Source organism: Drosophila ananassae, chromosome 2R, assembly GCF_017639315.1.
Source record: "Drosophila ananassae strain 14024-0371.13 chromosome 2R, ASM1763931v2, whole genome shotgun sequence".
NCBI classification, from domain to species: Eukaryota; Metazoa; Arthropoda; class Insecta; order Diptera; family Drosophilidae; genus Drosophila; species Drosophila ananassae.
The window spans coordinates 25,848,202-25,871,158 of record NC_057928.1 but is presented as its reverse complement, the minus strand read 5'-3'; the positions used below and the strand labels follow the sequence as shown (position 1 = coordinate 25,871,158).

The 22,957-nt window shown below is 48.0% G+C and overlaps 4 protein-coding genes across 7 annotated transcripts; 3 read left to right on the top strand and 1 right to left on the bottom strand.

Moving 5' to 3' along the window:
* The first annotated feature begins 27 nt into the window (after window positions 1-27).
* On the top strand, window positions 28-11,590 carry LOC6507609 (calcium-binding mitochondrial carrier protein SCaMC-2-A). 4 transcript variants are annotated; one of them, XM_001955960.4, is made up of 8 exons: window positions 28-194; window positions 776-1,462; window positions 2,079-2,205; window positions 2,258-2,345; window positions 2,406-2,517; window positions 8,829-8,987; window positions 9,055-9,628; window positions 9,694-11,590. In XM_001955960.4, exons 2-8 carry the CDS (start codon window positions 968-970, stop codon window positions 9,927-9,929), a joined length of 1,791 nt encoding a protein of 596 aa, XP_001955996.1. In that variant the 5' UTR covers window positions 28-194; window positions 776-967; the 3' UTR covers window positions 9,930-11,590. The 4 variants fall into 4 exon arrangements, with proteins under 4 accessions (XP_001955996.1, XP_014765355.1, XP_014765354.1 ...); XM_014909869.3 differs by lacking the exons at window positions 28-194; window positions 776-1,462; window positions 2,079-2,205; window positions 2,258-2,345; window positions 2,406-2,517 and adding an exon at window positions 5,155-5,371; XM_014909868.3 differs by lacking the exons at window positions 28-194; window positions 776-1,462; window positions 2,079-2,205; window positions 2,258-2,345; window positions 2,406-2,517 and adding an exon at window positions 5,752-6,299.
* Window positions 11,591-11,761: 171 nt separating this feature from the next.
* LOC6507610 (SET and MYND domain-containing protein 4) lies at window positions 11,762-14,174 on the top strand. Its single transcript, XM_001955961.4, has 5 exons — window positions 11,762-12,467; window positions 12,524-12,866; window positions 12,928-13,464; window positions 13,524-13,745; window positions 13,802-14,174. The coding sequence occupies exons 1-5, from the start codon at window positions 11,888-11,890 to the stop codon at window positions 14,109-14,111; spliced, it is 1,992 nt and encodes a 663-aa protein (XP_001955997.1). The 5' UTR covers window positions 11,762-11,887; the 3' UTR covers window positions 14,112-14,174.
* Window positions 14,175-14,215: 41 nt separating this feature from the next.
* On the top strand, window positions 14,216-19,611 carry LOC6507611 (RNA polymerase II-associated protein 1). Its single transcript, XM_001955962.4, has 13 exons — window positions 14,216-14,425; window positions 14,498-14,820; window positions 14,879-15,107; window positions 15,167-15,608; window positions 15,659-16,141; window positions 16,196-16,505; window positions 16,562-16,647; window positions 17,430-17,667; window positions 17,734-17,891; window positions 17,943-18,489; window positions 18,550-18,688; window positions 18,744-19,156; window positions 19,211-19,611. The coding sequence occupies exons 1-13, from the start codon at window positions 14,299-14,301 to the stop codon at window positions 19,382-19,384; spliced, it is 3,669 nt and encodes a 1,222-aa protein (XP_001955998.1). The 5' UTR covers window positions 14,216-14,298; the 3' UTR covers window positions 19,385-19,611.
* On the bottom strand, window positions 16,480-17,331 carry LOC6507447 (general odorant-binding protein 69a). The gene is made up of 4 exons (XM_001955963.4): window positions 17,120-17,331; window positions 16,975-17,066; window positions 16,813-16,915; window positions 16,480-16,759 (listed from the first exon to the last, which is right to left on the bottom strand). The coding sequence occupies exons 1-4, from the start codon at window positions 17,271-17,273 to the stop codon at window positions 16,659-16,661; spliced, it is 450 nt and encodes a 149-aa protein (XP_001955999.1). The 5' UTR covers window positions 17,274-17,331; the 3' UTR covers window positions 16,480-16,658.
* Window positions 19,612-22,957: the final 3,346 nt, after the last annotated feature.

Here is a 22,957-nt window from a genome sequence, read left to right as displayed (position 1 = left end):
TTTTAATACTGTGATATAAGATACATTTTTTATACTAGGATATCGATATGAACAACCCAACCGCCCATCTCTACGGATTTTAAATTGAATATTCTTCCGACCAAAATTCGTGCCACCTTAAAGTTTTGAAAGCCAACCGAAGAGCTCGAGTCATAGCTGGCCGCCGACCATCTACCCTACAGCCAATATAAAAGGTAAATTCCCAGGTCACTGACAGCTTGGTCCTCGCAGAGGAACTTCTTTTGCATATCCATTCCTTATCCACTTGCGTGCGTGTGTGTGTGAGTGCCTGAAAATCGACGGCTGCAGAATTATTTTTGCCAAATTGGCAAGAATTGGCAAGAAATTTGAGTCGTTGCCGGCCGGAGAAGTACGAGAAACTGCAAGGAGTACCTGAGAAAGAGCTGTTTGCCTAGCATTTCTGCACATTAAGCTGGGTTTTAAAGTAGAAAGTTCGAGTTTGTCGCTGGGGAAACTCTCCCTTTCCCCATCCCCGCCTCCCTGCCTTCTGGGCCATGTGCGTGTGCGTGAAGCTGGTTCAAGGTTTTCCGGAAATGCGCTCGCGGCCTTCAGCTGCTATTCCTATTGCTGTGAAAATCAATGGAAATTCATAAGTGCGAGGGCAGTAGAGGGCCAAGTTCACACCCCTTGGAGAAGTCCAGCATCGGATGACTTCACCGCCGCAGCCGGTGAAACCTAATACCCACCATTTGTTTGTTTATTGCTCCCCAGACGGTCTCGGACTAGTATAAACAATTTACTAATGCCGCGGCAGGCGTCTGACTGTTTTTCCAGGTATTTTCGATCGGACACCCAAAATGCGCCGGCCATAGGAGAGAGCGATTGAACCGAAAGAACACAACTCCGCCCGCAGTCTTCGGTAGCCTAGCCACAGCCACAGTATCCCCAGCAATCCTTCGCAGACGGTCAAACAACTCGAGATAAACCGTAAACACGAGTCTAGAGAATGGTCAGAAAGCAAGTCGGACTCGAAAACAGCGCATCCCTAGCAGTAAGCCAGCAGCAGCCGAAGCAGCAGCAGGAGGAGCAAAAGGATAACAAGCAGCAGCAGCAGAAGCACCAGGAGCAGGATCAGCCGATCGACACTGACCTAAGCCAAAGGAGCAGCCCCAACTACGCCAAGCAGGCGCAGGCCATCTACGCGCCCCTGCATCCTTCGCTCGCCTCCTTGTCCACCGGCTACGACCATGGCAGCTCGCGTGTCTTCAGCCTGCAGCACACGCACATCGCCACGATGCCCTACAATCTGCACGCCGTGTCGCCCCAGAACATGGTCGCCAGCTCCGGCCAGGCCATCCTGCCCTCGGAGATACCCATCGAGGACGAGGAGCGGCTGGAGCGCATCTTTAACAAGCTGGACCGCGACGGCGACGGCCGGATCGACATCCACGACCTGTCGGCGGCGCTGCACGAGTTCGGTCTGTCGAGTGTCTACGCTGAGGTAAGCCGCAGGAGGGGGACCTGTCAGGGGGGTCTGCTAGAGAGAACCCGAACGTGAATAGCATAAGTTATGTGCATGTGCCACATGTGCCCGGGTCTCGCGGAGCTTTTGTTCCGCTTTTCTTTAGAAAGCAGCTGACACACAAGATCAATAATATGCGGCCTTGACGGCCGACCGTATCTGAGAATCTTAATTTATACGCTGTGTATTATTATTGCGGAATGCCCTGATCTGGGCAAACAATTTGGCACTGCTCTTGGCCCTGGGTTCCTTAACCCTTTGTCTGTCCTTCAGATAAAATCAGCACCTCGCTGAAAATAGCCCATTATGGTCATGGCCGTTGGGATTCCCCCCTAGAGTAAACACCCCTAGTTTCTGATATTGTAATTTCACAACGGAAAGAAAGCAATCAGAAATGGATTAGCTGACCTACAGAGGGTTAATGTGCCGACGAGTGTGGAGATTTTTATGGTTTCCGCTGGCGAAGCCCTCTGCGTACGACAAATTGATTTGTTTTTAATGATTTCGGTCGATTCTGCCGGCCAACGAGCCTCCGCCAAGTACTATTCCTCTGGTGAAAGTACCAGTACAATTCCACACCTATTCCCCGTTTCAGAAATTCCTCCAGCAGTCGGACAAGGACCAGAGTGGCAACGTGGGCTTCGCCGAGTTCATGCACTACGTCAGGGAGCACGAGAAGAACCTTGTCCTGCAGTTCTCGCACCTAGACAAGAACCGAGATGGTGAGTTTCTTAATTTTTAATGAAAACTTAACTAATATCCTGATAATTCCAGGCAAAGTGGACTTGGAGGAGCTAATTTCCGCCTTCAAAGACCTTGGTCTGGACATCGACTTGGACGAGGCGAGGAAGCTGCTCACCAGGTAGGAGATTTTGCATTCAAAGTGTTCGTTTTAATTGAAAACCACATTACTCCCACACAGAATGGACAAGGACGGAAGCCTGAACATTAGCTTTAACGAGTGGCGCGACTTTATGCTCCTGGCGCCCTCTTCGGACATACACGACTTGATCAAATTTTGGCGACACTCTACTGTGAGTCTGGGCACAATTATTTCCCCCAAGTGTAGTGGTTCGTGCAAGTTTTTGAGTTCGGCTTAAGTTGTTGGTCCCTCCTAGCCATGTACATACGTTTAGTTCCCCCGTAGCCGTTTACCGTTCTCGTATCTGAAACTAATAATTGACTATTCTACCCTCTTATCCTCGCCAATAACCGAAACAAAATCAAACATACAACACCACCCACATACGCTCCAAAACCAATGTCAATGTAGTACCTACACCCACACTACTCCTGACTAACTGAGGAAGATCTGAAGGTACATATCCGCCAAGTTAACATATTAAGATATAAAAATATTGCTGTAGTCCCTCACAAGTAGTCGAAGGGTGCCCGAAGCCCCCACACAGAAGTACAAACGCTCCGACCCAGAACACACCCATCCCACCCATCACCGCCAGTGGCTTTATCATCAGTTCCATATTTTAATCAGTCGCCTATTGTATTGCCTGCATGTGTTCGGTTTATTTTCGTTGTAGTTAGTGACTAGCCTTACCTTCACCCGAAAGAAACCTGCTATCGGCCAGCGAAGAGAGGAAGCTCTTGGTGCGACGCCCGGGTTTCTCTTGGCGGCGCTCTTAGGCCGCGCACTGACGTAAACGCGGAGCTGATTTCATCAGACGGTTTAAAAACCCGATTAGGGAAGTCACTTTTTGATATCGTTCCGTCCGCTTATCGGGATGAGTTTCACATTCTCACACAGATCCAGCAGTTTTTGGGTGCACAGCGAGAAAATATCCAGCCAGATGGAACTAATCATATATTTTAGGGCTTGGAGAGATAGCTTTCCAGTACAAAGTTTCTACAATTCTCTTACCTTTCCTTCACTTACCCAAGTGGTGCTGTAATTTATTAGTTTTTTATCCAGTCCCAGTGCAGGTGACGCTCCCAGTGCCTGCTCTGTGGTCTGCGTAATCATTTTGTTTACGCTGATCATCTTCTGGGCCCTGTCACCGCCACCCCGACAATTTATATCAATTCCATGAAGCTGGGAAATCACACTCTGTATACTTGTTTTAGGACTACAGGGTACTGCCTGGCCGATCGACTCACCGATCGCCGGGAACAACTTTTAAAAATGCCAGCTTATCGGTCGCCGGGTGGGTTTTTTGCTTTGTGCTTTTTGTGTTTTTTGTGCAGACCTGAAATGTTTAAGGTCAACCGGTGGCTCGGGGATTGTCGTCAAGCAGCGACTGGGAGGCAGGCAGGTTGGAACGGTTCATTGTCGATGTCTCCGGGGCGTTCTGAGCCGACTGGGCAGGTCCCGTTCCGTGGCTATTAATAGCAAGGATACAGGTTCGGAATACTTTCTGCTATCTGCATTAGCCTAATGGGAGCTGAAGGCGAGCGGCAGGGCCGGCCGAGGCCTGCGCACTAACTGGGCTTTAATTAAGTTTGTGGCTATAATTAAATTGCCTCCGCCGTGATGATTGATTCGCCCAGAGATTGAACGCATTTACGCGCCGATAAGACCTGCACGGTACACACTATTCCCCTCGCCGTTAGTGGGCTGCAAAAATAGAAAATATTTACGCCGATTCCGCGAACAAATGTGATTACTTGGCCAAAGTTCGCAGTCTGGCAGCTGTCGCATTCGAGGCGCAGTTCAGAAGTCTGCGTCTGACTCGGATCCGGATCCACCAAAGTATAGTGACTGGGTGTAACTGCTTAACTATTGTATAAGATCGGGGTGCATGTAACGGAGAGCCTCAAGTGCGGACTTGGGACCTGGACGGCTGATGGTTGCATGACTCCGCGATCATGTAATCCAAGTTTCGGAGAACACTGCAGGGCTCGAAGTGGCTTTTTATTGCTGCCTTTGGTCGATTGTTGGTAATTTAAGACCGATGGGGGCTCGTTAAGTAGGCAATTGAGTAGCACCCGTTGCATTCGGCCCCAATAGGCGGTTATGGGGCGTCGTAAATTAATTCCACTGCTTAAGGTATCACTTGGAGATGTCATTAGAATCGCTGCCCGGCAGGGGCCTGCCCTAGAAAGTGGGGTGTGTCTGCGGTTATCCCGCGGGCCATCGCTTATCGCCACGACAGTCCGGATTCCAGAACACTAGCCGCGGTGTGTGATCTCAGTGTGCAGGTTCCAGTGACGAGCTTGTTTTCCTAATGTATTTTTTAATCGACGAGATAAGCGCTCGCCTTTTTTGCGATCTCGGAATGTGTTTTCTGTTGACAACCCTCGGAGAGTGATCCCGAACCTTGTGGTCTGTGGTCTCTCCGGTCTGTGTCTCCTGATAAGTCGCAGCCGTAAACTGTGACGTTGGTCCTGCCATAAAACTAGAAAAGTTTCCACCGGCCGTAAACAATTCGAGTTAGCTCCTCGGCAGACGCTCTACTGGGAAGCATCGCCATCCCGCCGAGGAGCTAATAAGTCACACGCCCGTCATGTGGCTATCAGACCCTTGAGATGTGCCAAGTCGGCTAGAACCGGTTTGGCATGCGAAAAGTCACTTTCGTGATAAAGAATCGAACTTGTAAACAATAACAGGCAGTCGAGAAAGCCAAGAGCCCGGCTGAGGCCCGTGGCTGAGGACGTTGTTTGTGGGCAGTTCCTGGTGCCCCTCGGGTTTAAGCAGCTTTTGATCTACTAATCAGCTCACTAGCACAACACTAGCTCACACTTTGAGAAGTTTTGGAAATTCAAATTCGAAAGCCCAGTGGATGGAAGGGAATCGCTGAATGCCCTGCATCCGTCAAAAAGAATTGATTCACAACATGGCTTGAACTCGGAGCCGGGTGTCTATCATGATTGGACTTCCTTCAGTCCGCCACGTCCGCCAAGATGCCATTTCGAGGTATAGAGGATCCAGTCGCGGTAAGGCGCTTTCGGGCTTTGATTCCCTTGTCTGGGTTGTCTGGCAGATAAAGTCAAAGGGCCGTGTCACAAATGGGGGGTGGGGGGTCGGCAGGGCCCAGGCTATTATAACTAATTGGGGGAAAATGTCATGGGGGCTCTGCGACAGCTGGGCTTGGGGCAGGGGTTGCCCCGAGGCCGCACACGCCACACCGAAACGGGAGAGGGGAGAGCGCCGCCGCGATAGAGGGAGGCAGCTGCGAAAAGCACACGACGGCTCCGACGGTGCACTTTGCTCCATCGCCGGACCGGGGAGACGTCGTATCGCGAAGCTTCGGCGCGATCGCAGTTGCCGCTCTTGGGCTTTTGGGCTGTGAGTCTCTCGCGACCGCCAGCCCCAGCCGCGGACTTCAGTCTTCTGTCAGCTGGCTCCCGCGTTGGTTGTGCGCGCGTTAAACCCCAAGCCCCGAGCTATTAATTGAATCGCCTCCCCACTGGAGCGTAGTTATATAATTGAGCTGCGAGCTGCGAGCGTTGTGCTGCAAGTGTAAATAAAATTGCAATCAGGCGCTGAAGCGAGTCGGGCAAAGTCTAGCCGCGTTTTAAGGCCACAGAATAAATAAATACACATTAAAAGAGAAGCCGAGAGTCGGGCCGTGGAGCTGCTGCACAAGATATTTTGTAACAACGGCCCCCAGTGAAAGTTGCAAGTGTGTGATTTTTTGGAGAGTGAAAGCCACATTCCGGCGCCAAAACTACCGTAACGGAAACGGAAAAGCCGGAGTTTCGGATCGGAAGTGCTGCAGTTGAGCCAAATCCGGACAAGATGCTGCGAAACGGCACCTACCAGTACAATCTGCCAGTCGATTACCACAACATCCAGCAGATGGCAGTCGCTGGCGACATGATGGAGGACTTCGTGGTCATATTCCGCGACATGATGGGACGGGTAGGTGGACGAGCCTCTTTTGCGGCCTTTGTTGAGGCACTCTCATCCATGCTATCCATGAATCCGCTGCAGCGGAAGCTGACTCACTTTCCAGCTATTTGCTGAATGGCTGCGGTTATTTATCTTATCGTCTGCGCTCGTTCCTGGAAGCTCCCTGTGGACCTCCATGGGACAATCTCAAGCCCTGGGGCTTGGGATCTAGGGGAATAATATTTACTGAGGTAGTGGAATGCGAAGCTGCCACGTTGAAGAACACACTTTCAGCTGCTTTTTAGGGCCTCTAAAAATAATACTCGAAATGGCAGCACCTTAATTCCCCTTCGCAGCTGTTGCAATTGTGCGCTGCACTTGTACTTACACAATGCGGAATGCTGAACGCCTCGCTTCGATTTGGTTTTGGTTTTGGTTTCGGTTTTCGAGTTTAGGTTGCCCCACGGGCCCCTAGCAACAGTCGATCGCTGGCGCGCTGAAGCGAGCTCCGGCGGGTGACGGGATCGGGTGCTGATATGGAACCGGTCCGAGCCCCCACTCCCCGCCAGCTCCGACTGTTTTTGGCGATCGACGAAGACGACATACTTCGTCGGTGCGGCGCGTGGTGTCTCTCTGCCACTCTCTGGCTATCCGCTCTCCTGGTCTTCGTTGCCAAGCAGTCGTCACGCTTCTGCTCTTGGCCAACAGTGCGTATGTGTAATATGTGGACGCCTTGCTGGCGACTGAGTCAGCGCCTTTGACCCCTCCCTCGGCCCTGTAGTTGGCAAACTGGTCAAGCCCCCACAATGTGCGTGACGTCAACAGTTCTCTCTCTTTTTAGCGGACCTGTTGATATTTATATTACACGGCTGTTTACTGGGAAGCTCAAAAATCCCCCAGTGACGTCGGGCCGCGAGTTCTACGTACATGAGTCAAGTTCACCAGTCGGTCGATGATCCACTCCCAATGCCATATAGTATAGTATGTCTCGAAACCCCCGACCGACTTCTTGGGCAGCTCCCTTGGCCCCGTTCGCCTTCATATCTCGTCGGTTGATTGGCCATTCAAGCGATTGCTCACCTTGGGGCATTGTTTCCAAGCCTGTAAAGGCCTCATTACCATCTATGATTGCTCTGCCATGGCTCGAATCAAATGAGTTAACTCGGTTAAGACCCCTGTCCTTTCACGGTCGTTTCCACGTCCGCGCGCCAAAAATTTACGGCTGTTATAAATAGCCCGGATTGTCTATTAAAAAGCTCTTCGCAGTCATGTGCCTCCCGCCGTCTATATACCTGCTGGTGTATATATGTACATACATGTATGTATGCTATGTGAATGAAATCTCGGAAATGATAAATTCCATCGGCAGTGACGATGCATTAGGCGGCCAATTTACATTTCCATGGAACTTTTTGCGCCGATTAATATTCAATTTCGTTAATTGTCCGGCGAATGGTGCGGCCCATGTGATTGCCGATCGCTAATTAGCTGGACAAACCCAGAGCGATGCCCGATCTTGGGATTCTTCAGCCGCCACTCCACACCCGTCTGGGGGAACAAAGGTTGCTTATCCGAAAATTGTCACAAACACGCAAAATGATTCGGCACTTCCCCGACGGAAGGTGGATATATCTCTGGCGAATAGATAAACAAATCACTTTAGTGCTCTCGTTATTATTCAATTGATCTAATGCCACCCAGCCCTGGAGCGGGAGCGGGAAAGTGTAATAACCCGCTCCAATTTCCCAAGAAAGCTTGTAATATTCAATCGAATTGGTTCTTCGGCTTCCGCTCGCGCGAAAGCTTCGGAATCACAAGACCCCTGATAATTGTTATCAATTTCAGACAGCTTTCCAGCAATCAGTAATTCGTTTTAAATCCACAAAGCTGGGCAATTCAAAGAAACAAATAATATTCGAGTTCATTGAGCAGAAGAGCAAAAGAAACTTGCCAAATTACACAACGAATTGGCGAGCCAATTATTTTTGGGGCGGCCTGAGGACTGGGAGGAGGGCACGTCTGACGACCAGAAAGAAAGCAGCAGAAGCCGCCACACACTAGGTATATAGAAGTGGCACGAACCGCCGATATTATGTGCATCCAAACACGAGCGCCGCCGAGACCCAAACTAATTCGCATGATGTAACCTTTGTTTATGGCAGATCATTGCATCGTTTTCGCCTTCTGCGCTTCCGCCATTCTGGCAAGGCGCGTGTGGATTGCGTAGTTTTCTGCACCGCCGTCCAATCTTAATATAGAACCTCCCCACCACCACCTGCAAGTGGTGCAGTTGCGTGGCACGCCGAGAGAGAGTATCAATGGGGCCTAATCCGAGGATCACGGGGGTGGGTCAGGAAGGCGAATGCCATAACGCCTATTGGCTCATCTCTTTTATGCTCATTAGTGGGGATACAACTGGGTTCATCAAGGCTTGCAAAGACACTACTTTAGTTACTCTATAATGCACATCATTAGCCGTATTTTATCACAGTCCCAGACCTGTAGAATTCCTCAGAGAACCCAAACACCACTAACCTATGCTCCTCTTCATCCTTGCAGTACCTCGACATTGGCGAGGATATGAACGTACCTGATGACTTCACACAGAAGGAGATGCAGACAGGCCTCTGGTGGCGGCACTTGGTAGCGGGTGGCATTGCGGGAGCAGTGTCCCGGACGTGCACAGCACCACTGGACAGAATCAAAGTGTACTTACAGGTGAGTACTTACGGGCTTAAGCCCCAAACGCAAAACGGCAACTAAGATTATCTTTTCCCTACGCCAGGTACAAACGCAAAGAATGGGAATCTCAGAGTGTATGCAGATCATGCTTAATGAAGGCGGATCGCGGAGTATGTGGCGCGGCAACGGCATCAATGTCTTGAAGATTGCTCCCGAAACCGCCCTAAAGTTTGCTGCCTACGAGCAGATGAAGCGACTGATCCGCGGAGAGGATGCCAGCCGGCAGATGAGCATCGTCGAGCGCTTCTATGCTGGAGCGGCGGCCGGTGGCATTTCCCAGACCATCATCTACCCCATGGAAGTATTAAAGACGCGCCTGGCGCTGAGGAAGACTGGCCAGTACGCCGGCATCGCAGATGCTGCGGCAAAGATCTATAAGCACGAGGGTGCGCGAAGCTTCTACAGGGGCTATGTGCCGAACATCCTGGGAATCCTGCCATACGCCGGCATCGATCTGGCCGTATATGAGACTCTGAAACGACGATACATCGCCAGCCACGACAACAACGAGCAGCCCAGTTTCCTGGTGCTCCTCGCTTGTGGCAGCACATCGAGTGCGCTCGGCCAGCTCTGCTCCTACCCCCTGGCGCTGGTGCGGACTCGGCTACAGGCACAAGGTGAGCAGCAAGGACTTTAATTCAGAACAAAAGATACTAAACGTTTTCTTCTTTCCGTGTTGCAGCCGCCGAAACAATTGCCAATCAAAAGCGTAAGACCCAGATCCCCCTGAAGAGCAGCGATGCGCATAGCAGCGAAGAGACTATGACGGGCCTGTTCCGCAAGATCGTGCGACAGGAGGGCCTCACGGGGCTGTACCGCGGCATTACGCCCAACTTCCTCAAGGTCCTGCCGGCGGTCTCCATCAGCTACGTGGTTTACGAGTACTCGAGTCGTGCCCTGGGCATCAAGATGTCGTGAGATGTTTCTGTTTTCATCTTGCTCCGGACGGGCTCGACTGCCGGGACCCTTGGCTGACCCCGCGTCCGGGTGTTTGCAGTGCAGACCGCCCGGACCGCGGCGGCAGCTGCTGCTGTGCTCCTTTTGTATAGTTGTAGTGGTAGGTTAAGTCGGGCGGCCCGCCACTCGCTCTCTGCTACTTTCCTTAAGTGTAAACAGGCCTCTTCCATGTTCTGGGTTGAATCTATCCTTTTTAATTTATAGTTAAATTAGTTCGATTACTTTCTAAAAAATACAAAATAAGTGATACTATGGCTAATTTATTTATAAAAGCGAAAACAAGTGTTACAAACCCGCACGCGCCCACACCTTCTTAGGCTATCCTGCGACCGACCTACCTGCAAGTAGGACCTAGGCCACTCTCTAATTCTTAAGTGCTAATTTATTTACATTTGTACGTAGGCTAAACTGCTCGCAGTGCTATACCAAAAAACAAAAAAAAAAAAAAACAAACAAAAGAATGGAAGAGAAAGCGGAACTGGCCACGAGAAAGTTTCCGGATACGGATCCGGATCGGGTCGAGCGAGCGAGGCAGGCTGAGTGTGAGGAATTTCGTATAGAATCGATCGACGACAGCTTGTACACACGGAAAAAGACATTAAAACTACGATGTACTCGTTTTTGCATAGATTCATTGGATTTAACAAATTAATGCGAAACACTTAACGTTTACAATGTGATGATAATAGTTTATAATATACATATATATATACCTACTATAATACCGACTTGTACGCTTCGGAGCTGTCGGCGGCGAGGCTGAACTTTTGTAGCATTTTATTTGTTAAGTTTAGTAACACTTTCTCTTAGATCGTATTGCAAATGAAGCCAACGAGATTAATTGTGACTAAAGCTAACAAACAAAACAAATCAAACGCATACACCATGTAATTTATTTTATATATATATACATCATGTGAATCTAAACACCCGACCCGAACTTGAGTTCAATCCTATTTTTACACTTATAATGGTTCTGAATTTAAAGAATGTATCTATAACTTGTACCCTACTCTTAATTAGCCAATTGAATTTTGTACATCCTTAGTTAAATAGTGACTTTAAATATGATTTTTCATTATCCCTCTAAACCACCCATCAACGTTCATTTCTAAGCCCTATTTAAAAGAAGTTATTCATTGAAAACCACGTAATAAATACAATAATCAAACTGAAAAGCAGTCTTCATGATTTTGTTTATGATTTTCGACATTAGTTCCCCTGACTGTGGACTCCACAGGACTTGGTTACGACCCAGATTTGTAGAAATAGGCCGATATAGGCAGAAATCGAGCAAAGTTTTAAGAATTATTTGTTTCCTAGCGGACCCACGCTCGAAGTTGTTTGACAAAGTCTACTCTTGCTAGTCCTTGAAGAAATCTTAAACTTAAATAAAATTTAACACTATATTTAATGAAAATATATGATATATTTAAATAAAATTTTCCAGGAGAAAACAACACAAGATACTTAAACTATTTAACATACGAATATATAACTTTAAATACTCGGATATACATATTGTTATATTTTTGTACGTTTAGCTAATTTTTAAATAAATTATTTAATGTGATTTATAAGCCCCAATTCCAGTTACAAAATAAACTAATAATTATACATGATGAGTGAGTTTCATGATGAGTGAGATCTAGGACTCTAATATTTCAGAGCCAAGTCGGGAATTTTCCTGCGCTGCAATACTTCAAAAACTTTTCGAAAATGTTTTGAAAAATATCGAAAGCGAACCACTGGCTATCGATTCGTTCGCGTGTATTTATATTGCCCCAAACTGAACCATTTCGTCTATTTTTGGAGTCACATCATCCGCCAGCTGTTCCGGAATACTCAGCGCCGTGGTGGCCAAAAACGCGGTCGGGAAAATTATCTTCATCCACAAAATATAAGCTTCAATTTACATAATGGAGTTCGACCCGACTTACTACAATATCTGCTCCACCCGCACCGTCCAGTCGGAGAAGAGGGGCTTCTTCAACGAGTTCTGCGTGGACGTCCGGGAGGCCTGTGGCGACAAGTGGCTGCAGAACTACTTCGGGAAGCTCAAGTCCAACGCGGCGCGGGTGCTCTCCATCTTCAGCGACCGTGAGGTGTGTGATCCGGTCCTCGGGGTGCTGGAGCATGTTCAGCCGGTGTTCAAGCAGAAGGACGCCCTCTTCTCCGCCCAGCGACGTGCCCAGGCGGACAAACTGCTGCTGATGAGTAGTGGCGAAGGGGCTGGCGCGGAGGAGGGTTCCCGGGAGCTGCTGCAGCAGGCCCTTCTGGCGGCCAATCTGGCCGTGATGCGGGCTCCAGACAGAGATGCGGACCCCTCCATAGATGATGGCCTTTCGTTGGCTTTGGCCTACCGGTCGAGGGCCTCCATCCTCATCCGTTTGGGCGAGGGGGAGGCTGCTCTCAGCGACCTCAAGCTGGCCACCAACTTTGGACTGGATCTGAAGGGCAGTGGAGACTACTACTGCAAAATGGCCAAGGCCTATGCGAGTGGGTTGATTCTCCGGATATTTATATTTCACATTTAAAATTGATTTCTCCTTCAGCCATGGGGGAACCTGCCAAGGCTGAAATCTCCCTGAAGATTGCCGAGAAGCTCCCTGGCTCTGATTCCGGCCATATTGCTCTCTGTCGCCAGGAGATCGCTTCGGTGAAGCCTCCCAAAAAGGAGCCATCCACTGAACAGGTGCCTAAGCTAACGCATGGTGAGAATCCTGAACTCAGCGGAGCTTCCAAGGTGGTGAAGCTGGTGGAGACCAAGGACAAAGGTCGCTTTGTGGTGGCCAGCGAGGGCGTGAAGACCGGCGACGTGGTTCTCTGCGAGGAGCCTGTGGCGGCTTGCCTGATTCCCAGCTTTTTTGGAACAAATTGTCATCATTGCTTCAAGAGGTTTGTAAATCCTAGTCTTTTTTCGGGCATTGTTACCTTATTTTCCATGTTTATGCATCAGGTTGCACACACCGGTGTCCTGTTTGCACTGCTCCGGCGTCGCCTTCTGCTCCGCCCAGTGCATGGGCGAGGCCTGCTCCAGCTACCATCGATTCGAATGCGAGTTCATGGATCTACTGATCGGCTCCGGCATGTCCATTCTCTGCTTCATCGCACTGCGCATCTTCACGCAGGCCAATAGCCTGGAGGATGGCCTGGCCACCGCCAACCTGTTGTTCGAGCACTTGTGCTCCCACGAGGAAGTGCGCCAGGCGGATGACTATTTGCAGCGCTCCCTAATGGCCGGCTTCTTGATGCGTATCCTGCAGAAGTCCCTTTACTTTGGGCGCCGCAAAACGGAGGGCGTGAATCCCACGGCCGTGGAACTGCAGGTGGCCACCGCTCTGCTGGGGCTGCTGCAGGTGCTCCAGTACAATGCCCACCAGATCTACCAAACCCAAGTCACCGAGGAGCATCGGTTCGATGGCAGCAATACGGTGTACGTGGGTGCAGGACTCTACGGCACGGGCTCCTACTTCAACCATGAGTGCTGGCCGAGGTAAATAACTAAACTATTTACATGGAAATAATTTGTACGTTTCGGTTACCATTATTCAGTGTCGCTGGCCATTTTGTGGGCAAAAAGCTGGTGTTAACTGCCACCAAACCTCATCGTCCGAACGAGGTGGTGGCTGTTAATTATGGACCGTTATTTATAAAAATGAATCTTAAGGAGCGGCAAAGGACTTTGCGAGGAAGGTACTCCTTCAGCTGCAACTGCATGGCCTGTCAGGAGAACTGGCCACTGCTTCAGAAATTGGACAAGCAAGTGCGCTTCTGGTGAGTATTTAATCAGTTTTTTGAAAGTTTAACGGAAAAAAATGTCGGCCCTCCAGGTGCACTTCCGCCAACTGTGTTTATTTGCTCAAGTTCCCGAAGGACCTGGCCAAGGATGTGCGTTGTCCTCGCTGTCGCAAGAATATTTCTCTTAAGGAAAGCGTGGCCAAGCTGATTAAAATCGAGGAACTTTATCGTGAAGCCGCTCGCGCTATGCAGGACCAAAAAACCCACGAGGCCATCGAGCTCTTCAAGGAGGGCATTGAAATGTTCTTCCAGGTGGCCGCCTTGCCCCATAAAGATACACTGGTGGCCCAGCAGTCGCTCCTGAAGTGCCTGTCCGATACGGGCACTACCTTCAAAAAATAAAACATTTATTATATTTCTTTTATCTTATTAAATACATATGAACCCAATTTATAAATTTAAATTACCCGCTCAAAATACCAGTGTTGGAAGCTGCTGACCCAACGTTGCCACCCCGCATGTGGACTCTGTGAGCTCCCATCTCTATTAAAATTAAGGCTAGAAGTTCTTTATTTGATTCACCTTAAAAATGTTTAAAAAACTAAAGCCAGGGGAAAGTGAAGAAGATGTCTTGCGTATGGCGGCAGAGTTCAATGCGGAGCGGGCCAAAAACCCGGGCTTTCAACCAGCTGCAGCCTTTGTGAGAATGGATAAAGGTTTGTGCCGGGGCCGCTTCAACAACAAGATTGGATTGTTTTGTTTACGTTTGTTTTTCTTTGATTTTACAGCTCCCAAGAAGTCCATGTTTGCTCAGAGGAGGGAACAGGCCAAATTGGGACGAGTTACATCTGTAGAAAAGTCCCAACCAGAGTTGCTACAACAGGAAGCTGAAGAAATCAAGACGCCTTTAACAAGTGTCTCCGGGGGGCTTGACTCGCGGAAAAGCTGTGTACTTACAAACAAGGTGTTAATGGATGAGATCCAGGAGAACATCCTAGGAGATGTCAAGGGTACCAGGATGAACCCAAGCTCACTAAACAATGTACTGGGTGACCTTGTAGAAAGACCAGTGGCGTCCATAAGACCTGTCATGCCGGACGCTCCGCAACAGGTGAGCTTATTTTAAAATAAGTAATAAACAAATTGATACGACCACTCTTTAATTATAGAGAAACCCCAACAAACCCATGAGTATATTTGCCCGCCAAATGATGTGTGAAAGTTCCCCAAAACCGAAAGCTTCGCTGCGAACTCCGGTAGCCTCTGAGAATGTAGGCAGCTCCATTGTAAAAGATGCCAAAATGGCACAGGAAATACATGAAGAAAACCTCAATATACTAAGCCAGATGAGCGAACAGGACATTCTAGCAGAGCGCGAAAAGTTACTAGCGTCGTTGGGTATGCTCTTTGTCTTTCCAGTTCGAGTATTTATTCATTTTCTTGAATTGATCCTCCAGATCCATCGTTGATAGCTTTACTGGCTCAAAAGCGACAAGCAAAGCAAAAGCCAGCGGACAATAAGCCCAGTCTCAGAGTTATAGAAGCTGCACCTCAGCCACCAAAAACTACACAACCACCTAACCAATCAATTTCATCCCTGCCCGATACAAATCCGACTCTAGAACTTTTGCAGCAAGGCGACGAAGGTCAGTGGCTCCATTTTAATCTCGTGGAAGAACACAAGCTGGCTTGGATGCGGGACATACCTACCAAGATTAATGAACTGAAACCTGGTCAGCAATTCGATGCTAGATTCGATTGGAAGGGAGTGTTATTGCCCCACACGCTGCAGGAAGATCAGTCGTCATCGAAGGCATTGGATGACAGAGAGTTATATCTACACGGCGCGGAAGCAGATCGTCCGGGTTATACATTGCAGGAGTTTTTCCGTTTGGCCAGGTTAGTTTTCTGAACCTTTTAATACCGTTTTTCTGATACACGTTTTTCAGATCCACTGTTCTGCAGCAGAGAATCTCTGCCTTTGGGGCTGTAGCTGGAATATTTAGTATCTACAACCAGGGTTTCTACGATCAAGTTTTGACCCTACCAATATCGAAGATGTTCTTTCTGCTGCGCTATGGTCTGGATGACAACGCTCCTGCTCAGCTAGAGGTTGTGAGCCGAGCCCTAGCGAATTTGTTGTACAATGAAACGGATGAAGTAGTCCTTGATAACGTACAGGATAATGCCTATTGCCATTGGCAGCCGCTGCTGAAGGTTTTGGAGAATGCGAGTGACGCAGAAGCCGATTCCGATCCCAATTCTATTGCCTTTCTACAAAACTATATGAAGCTACTAACCACCAGCCAAGTCGTGCGAGCCGATGTGGATGAGGGTGAGGTGGAGAGTCGCATGTCCATGGACGACTTTCAGCTGGCGGAGACGGATCTCATAGACTGCCTACTGAGAACGAACATTTTGCAAAGAATTAAGCAAGTTATGATAGAAATTTTCTGTGAGATTGTAATTAATGTATGGTGTTTTAGATTCATTTTAAACTCTGTGCGGCCGGATAATAGCACTGTGGAGTCCTGCCTAAAAGTGCTAATAAGGATCGCTCGCACAAGTCTTAAGGTAGCCCGACAGTTAGCTAATGAAAGCGATCTTCTAGAGATTCTCTTTCGGAATTTTATGCCCTCTGGGGATGGCAATGGCCAGTTTTACGGACAACCTCAAGTACTATTCCTTAAACTAATTCGAGTACTGACTTGTCAGCATCTGGACATAGCAAAGAGTCTTTCGAAGGGGGTACTAATCCAAAGACTTCAGCTGTATTTGTTCCTTCAGGATACCAAGGTTTTATTGTTTTTCTTATAATTGTCGAATGCCATTAAACTGAACCTCGTTGGCAGGCACGGATGGTTCGCGTTCAGATCGAGGCGCTGCGAATCCTGCGCTGCTTGTTGCTTCTGGGAATCGTGGATCGGGATGTGTTCAGGTAGGTTGATGTTATCCAATCATGGCAATTACCTCGTCCATTATGAATGGTTTATTAACCACCAGATAGCACTTTACAGTTTCATAGGCGGTTTCACAGCCATCCTTTCCCTCTGAAAGTAATTCGAGATTCACGGACAGTTCTTAGTTTAATTATTTGACTTACGCTGAGTGCCACATTTGTTGACTAGATCGTTTATTTTACTATGAACTTCTTCCGGCAAGACTTCGTTTAACGACTCTAGATGCACAACGTTTTGCGAGTCCATCTGCGGGGATTAAGAGTGTAAATTAGATTCCTTCCTTTTCATATGTTGGTGGCTAGTACCAATCCGAACATGTCGAACATGCAGTGCAAGAAGCACTTAAAGGCCGGATCGTGCAGCATAACCCTATCCCTTGTAGCCTGTTGCAGCATTTCTGGATGAAAATATTATTTAAAACCTTTTTTTTTCTTTGAGTGTCGTTTTTACCATCGTCTGCTCCGGTCTGATTAACGCATCTTGTATGCAGTTTTCTGACTTGCTTTAAAATTGCCGGACTGATCTGAATCACAGAGTGGCTGGCGGGAACCGAATCCCAAACGACAAGCAGGGTAATCAGCAGACTCAGGTGCCTGGTGGCCATTGTAACCAGCAGCTAATCTTCAACTCGAACTGAACTCTGCTAGAAGACTGTGCTCTTTTATATGGTACTAGAACTCTTTATAGTCACACGGGTAGCTAGCTGGCTGGTAAATAACTATCATTGCGATTTGTTTGAGTGACATCTCAATCGTTACAGGCAGTTTCTTCCCGCACTTCGGCAGCTACTCGACTGGCACAGCAATCATTGTGTGTTCGATGGCGTGGGCGGATCGGGGCTGGTGCGCCAACACGCAGCTGCACTGATCGTGGCGCTGGTGGCCAGCGGAGAAAGCGGAGTGTGTGACCTCGAGGGGCAGAAGCTAGTCGTAGAGCAGCTCAACAACTGCTGCTGCAAATGGTTAAACGCTGCCACGCACTCCAAAAAAATCAAGGATGTAAGTCCCAGTCAAGGCTCACTAAGCTCAGTACAGTAATAACCTTCTGCCTTGTAATCCTTTCAGTTCAGCCAGATGACCCTTCTGAGTGCCGCCCTGTATGCCGCCTCCTGGTTCTCGCGTAATGGATATCTGGGCACCACCAGCTTTCAGATTTTCCTGCGCAGCATCCTGCCGAAATTCGTGCAGTCGCCTAGCTTCGTGGCCTGCGTACAAGATCTGGCGTGAGTTCTTACCTAGGCATCCATTAATAGATTCTAATTGCCATTCTCCAGTCTAGGTTCCGTAATTCTGAGACGACCCATGGACCGGCGACACGTGAATGCGGCGTTGCCTAATATGGGAGCAGTGTTGATGCACGACTACGGGCCGCAGCTGATCGTCAGTGAGTCGTATCCGGTGCATCTGTTGAGTAATCTCTGGGCGCTCCTCGCTGTTTCCCTGGAAGGTGGTGGAGTTACCGAGAATTCATTGTTTACGGCACTTATGCAACCGGCGGTGCTGGAGCCGTTGGCTGAGTATCTGCGGGAACTGGGCCTCCGACTCAATCGGGTTCTGGCTACCAACTTTTTCGCCCGCACTGAGCTGAGGTTCGTCCACCAGCTACTGACGACGGATGGCCTGGAAACCTATTTGGAGCGCCCGCAACTACTACAGTTGGTCTACAGCTACCTCTGTTGCCTCTCCACTGCCCATGCCACACAGATCAAGAGCACCTTTCAACGCTTCATCTTCAATGGGGAGTACGTAGAGTTGGACGCAAAGAGTTTAAAACTCCTGGAGCAAACCTGTTTGGAAATGGTGTATCCCCACATAATAGCTGTGAGTTTAGTTTTTTTTATAATTGATTGACAATCTAATGGTTTGGTGGAACCACTCCAGGACAACTCGGAGCCCTCCTTGTCGTTGTGCTACACTCAAGCGCCCATCCTTCCAGCCGACTGGCCCTTCTTCCAGATGCGTCTCATCCTCAGCAACTACCTGCAAAATGTGCAGCAACGCCCAGCTGCCATATACTCAGGTAAGAACATCATTCCTGGTTGTCGAATCGATTATGATTATTTTTCCTCCAACAGAGAACCAAGTTGTCCGAATGACATTGACCTTCGTTCGGCAACTGGAACGGCAGGGACTGCAGATTGTCAGTCCTCTGGAAAAGCTCATGTATCTGATGATAGCCTTCATGGGTCCAGACTCCCAGTTTCTAACTCCAGACCTGCACGAATTGCTGCGTGATTACCTAAAAGACTTCAACCAGCAGTATGCCAATCACCACTTTGACTTTGATGCCGAGCTGGTGGACAAAGCTCGGTTCGAGCCACTCTATTACCTGTTTGTGGAGCACTTTGAGGCGGCCAGTTACGGCGACGAGCTCTTCAGTTCTCTGGTACTCCTGCCTTTGGCACAGAAGTACGACAACAAGTGGCGCAGGCGGCTCTGGTCGGAGCATGTGCAAGCCGTGCGTTTCCTGAACTGCGATGAATCCCTGGTAAGTGAAGCGAAAAATGATCCAAACGAGATTCTGATAAACGTATATTTTCAGTTGATGGGAGGCCTGTCGGCCTATTTAAATCCCGTGGAGGAGGAGCCTTCTCTGGTACAGCTATACGGCGATGCTCTGGAACGTCAACTGGTTCGTCCTGGCAGCGTAGCCTTTCGGATAGCCCAGCACCACTTCAACCACTCCACGGCGGTGCATAAAACGAAATCGTTTTGATAATCTCCACCATAAATGGCTGATAGCTGTAAGAGGCTCTTCACGGATTCTGCCCAAACTGCGATAAAGATATTCAATTTTGCAATCCAAAGTCTTTAAATGTGACAATATTCTATTTTTGTATTTTGATTTATCTGCTACCGTTTTTGAAAGCAAAGTGAGCAAAGTAGTCGAACTTATAAAACTCGTGAACTTCGAAATTAAAGTTGCATTTTTTCGTATGGAAATTTTTGTTTCGGTTAAAATAAGTATTTGTTTTTGTGATTATGACTTGTGGATCTTATGTTGCTTAAAATTTATGTCAAGTTTCAAATTGAATTTCAAGTAAGTGAATACTGCTCATTGTTGTTCGAGGCTGTCAATGGTTTACTTGTAATTAGGCTTTGATTGGCAGATCATTATGTTATGCACTTTGTCGAAATAATACGGCTTGGGGGTTACGTTTGTAGTTTTCCCCAGTTACGTAATTGTGCGTTGTTTAATTACGCCGAACTGACCAAGGCAGGCTGTCCCCGGCAGAGCATTTCGCTATCAGGCCCAATTAATTAACATCATTTGACTTATTGACACATGGGCCACGACAACGGTGACTTGGTGCCTCCTTGGCTGTGCCTGTGGCTGTGGGAGTGGTTGTGGATGTGCCTGATAAAATATATGTAATTAAAACGAACACAATTGAGGGGCCAGTGCTAATTAAATCATTTGATCTAAGTACCCGTGCATGTGTCTGTTTTTTCCCAATTCATCTTGAGTATCACCCACTGACTCTGGGCCTCCGAGACCACAACATGTCATGCGACGTTTGTGGGGTACATGGCGTATGTGCAACATTGAGCCGCGTAGTCCGACTTTCGCATGATTTACACCTGCCTGTAAAGATTACCAGAGTCTAGTAGGTGTGAGGCCCGATAATTGCCATAAAATAGACGTTAATTGTTTGATAATTTCGAGGTATGAGCCAGTCGGTAAACATTTGCAGAGGCCTCGTAAATTTAAAGAGCGCTAATCTGTTGGGTTCACAGAAATTAAAATTCGATCGAACGGGCTATAAATAGTGGATGTGTGAAATCTATTAGTCCCTACTTGATTGCCACTTGAAAGCAGCTATTGATATAGAAATTACCTCCTTATCGGGGTCCTCCTGAAAGCTTAATCATTGCTTTATTTAAAAAGGATTGTCATTACAATTTTCACATTTTTCAAAAACTGTTCATTTCCAAAAGTTAACAGCATTAACTTGTTTGCTTTTACGAAACCGCATCGACCATGGATGGTCTGATAACCCTCAAGGTCTCGAAATGTAACATTTCCTACTTCGAGGGTAGTAGGCCATGTTCCCGAGGTGGCCATCCGGAGTCGACCCTTATCACTAATGATACGAAGTGGCAGATAGCGGGCTAAATTCGATATTATTCGATACGACTGTACTGTTTAATAAAGGAATATGTAGGTCTCTATCGCAAATATTTGCATGCCTTGCACTTCGATTTGATTAAGCACTTGTGGGCCTCCTTTAGTTCTCCTCAAATATTTGTCAAATATTATTTTGATTTCTGTCAGTCGGGCCTAGGGCTTTTTGTGGCGATCTCGAACATAAATTCTTTGGACTTGTCTTGTCTGCTAAACCGAAACGTGTTTACCCTTTGCCGAAAGATACTGAATCGAAATCGAGATACGTTGGCATTCAAATCCAATTATTTATAATGCCCGAAACATGTTTGGCGTTCGGAGATATTTTCGAGAGGAGCTCACTGGATTTATGATCGTTGGAGTCGTTACAAGAACAAATAAGACAATCGCATCTCTGGTTTCTGAAAAAGTATGAATAATATTTAGTAAATAGTTAGTTTTGGTGGCTCACGCTCTGCTTGAGTCAGCCGTCTTGGAACTCATTCGATTCTCCGGCACGGAGGTATGAATTACAGTTTTCAAACAGTTGTAAGGGTGCAAAAGCCACCACCGAACCGGAGAGCCACGAGACTACGTCATCGTCATCCCACTCACACAGATACTCCAGCCAGTCTCGGGCTGGCTGTGTGTGCGTGTCGTGGAATTTTGTGGTGCATGTTGGCGATCGGCTGGCGGCTAGAGACTCAGTCGCTCGTCGACGCTCCGCACGTTCTGCCACGTTTTTGGAAGCGTACTCTATCAATAGCTCGATCGCAGAACGCCAGGCTGCCGCGTCTGGATACGGTTATTTTCGGTGCTCCGGTGCTCCCCAAGGAATACATATTATTTATTTTCGAGTCGGAACAACAGGCCCTTGGGGCAAGTGTGCAGATACAGAAGCAGAAAGTAAATATATACACACACACGAGTGGTATCTGCAAGATACAAAAGCAAGGCGGCCTTAGGTGCGGCTGATCACTCAAGCCAAACGCGCGCGCTCCTCTGGAACCCAAATAATTAGCTCCAAAGCGCTTCTGCCGCTGGTTTTTAGTGCAAGAAAGCGGAACACTGCCTGAAACTGCATCGGGGAATGCAAATGTAACGCCGATCAAGTGCCCTTTGCTTCGGTTCCATTTGTTTATGCGAGAGAGAAGTTTGGGGAGTGGGGGTCTTCACCCAAAAAGTTCGAGCGGTGCTGATAATAATAATTACTTCCCCGGCACTGGGTCGGACTGAGTTTCTCAGTTTCGGATTTCTCTGGCGCGGTATTTGGTCTTTACCCAACAGCGGTATAAAGTGTAAATTTTGTGTGCCAGTGAAAAGTGAATAATTTTGAGGCGATTGGGCCTAGATAATTCATTGATTACCTGCCGGTTGGAATTTTTAATTTTTGCTGTCTTGGTGAGTTCGTGAATGGCCTGAAAAATGTGAATTTATGTATATTCTGCTTTTTCCGCCAGCTGTGTGGCTTTTGTTTATATTCGTGGCGCTTTTTGCGAGTGCGGGTTGGGGCTGTGGGGTTTCTTGTGTCTATGGTTTTTGGTAATTTAATAAACCCCACTGTGGTGCCTCCTAATCATCGGCGGTAACCTCGCCAACCTAGTCCAATTTAATTATGAAAGCTTTTAAAGCAAATTCTCCGAATTCTGCGAAGAGGTTGCCCGCTCCTATCGCCTTCAGTGGGTCAAAAACGTGCGCCAGACACTCTGGATTATCAGAATGCTTTCCCTGGATTTCCTTCCCCAGCAGTTGCACGCAACTCGGTTTGTGTATCTCTGGCCGCTAAGTGATTGCCATGCACTTGAACTTGAGAGCCATTGCGGTGTTCCGGGTCCGGTCCGGGATTAAATGGGGCTAATAACTCAACGGTACAACAATCCGAGAGCTGTGTAAGAGCATGTAAGAGAATCGTCCAACTGGATTGCGGTCAGTTGCACGTTATACTTTGTTATTCAATAGCCCAGTCATACTTTCAATTCCTCCTTTTATGAGGTGTTTCCAGGCTGAACACGAGTAGCTTCAGATTTCGCCATATTTCAACTACTTAATTCGATTAGTCGTCAAAACTGCTAATGAATTGCTTTCCATCTTGGAGTTTTGTGGACACATTGGAATTTATAGTCATTGAGTGGCTTCCGTAAACCCCCTAAGTTGTTTAACATAATGACTAAGACGTATTAGTCT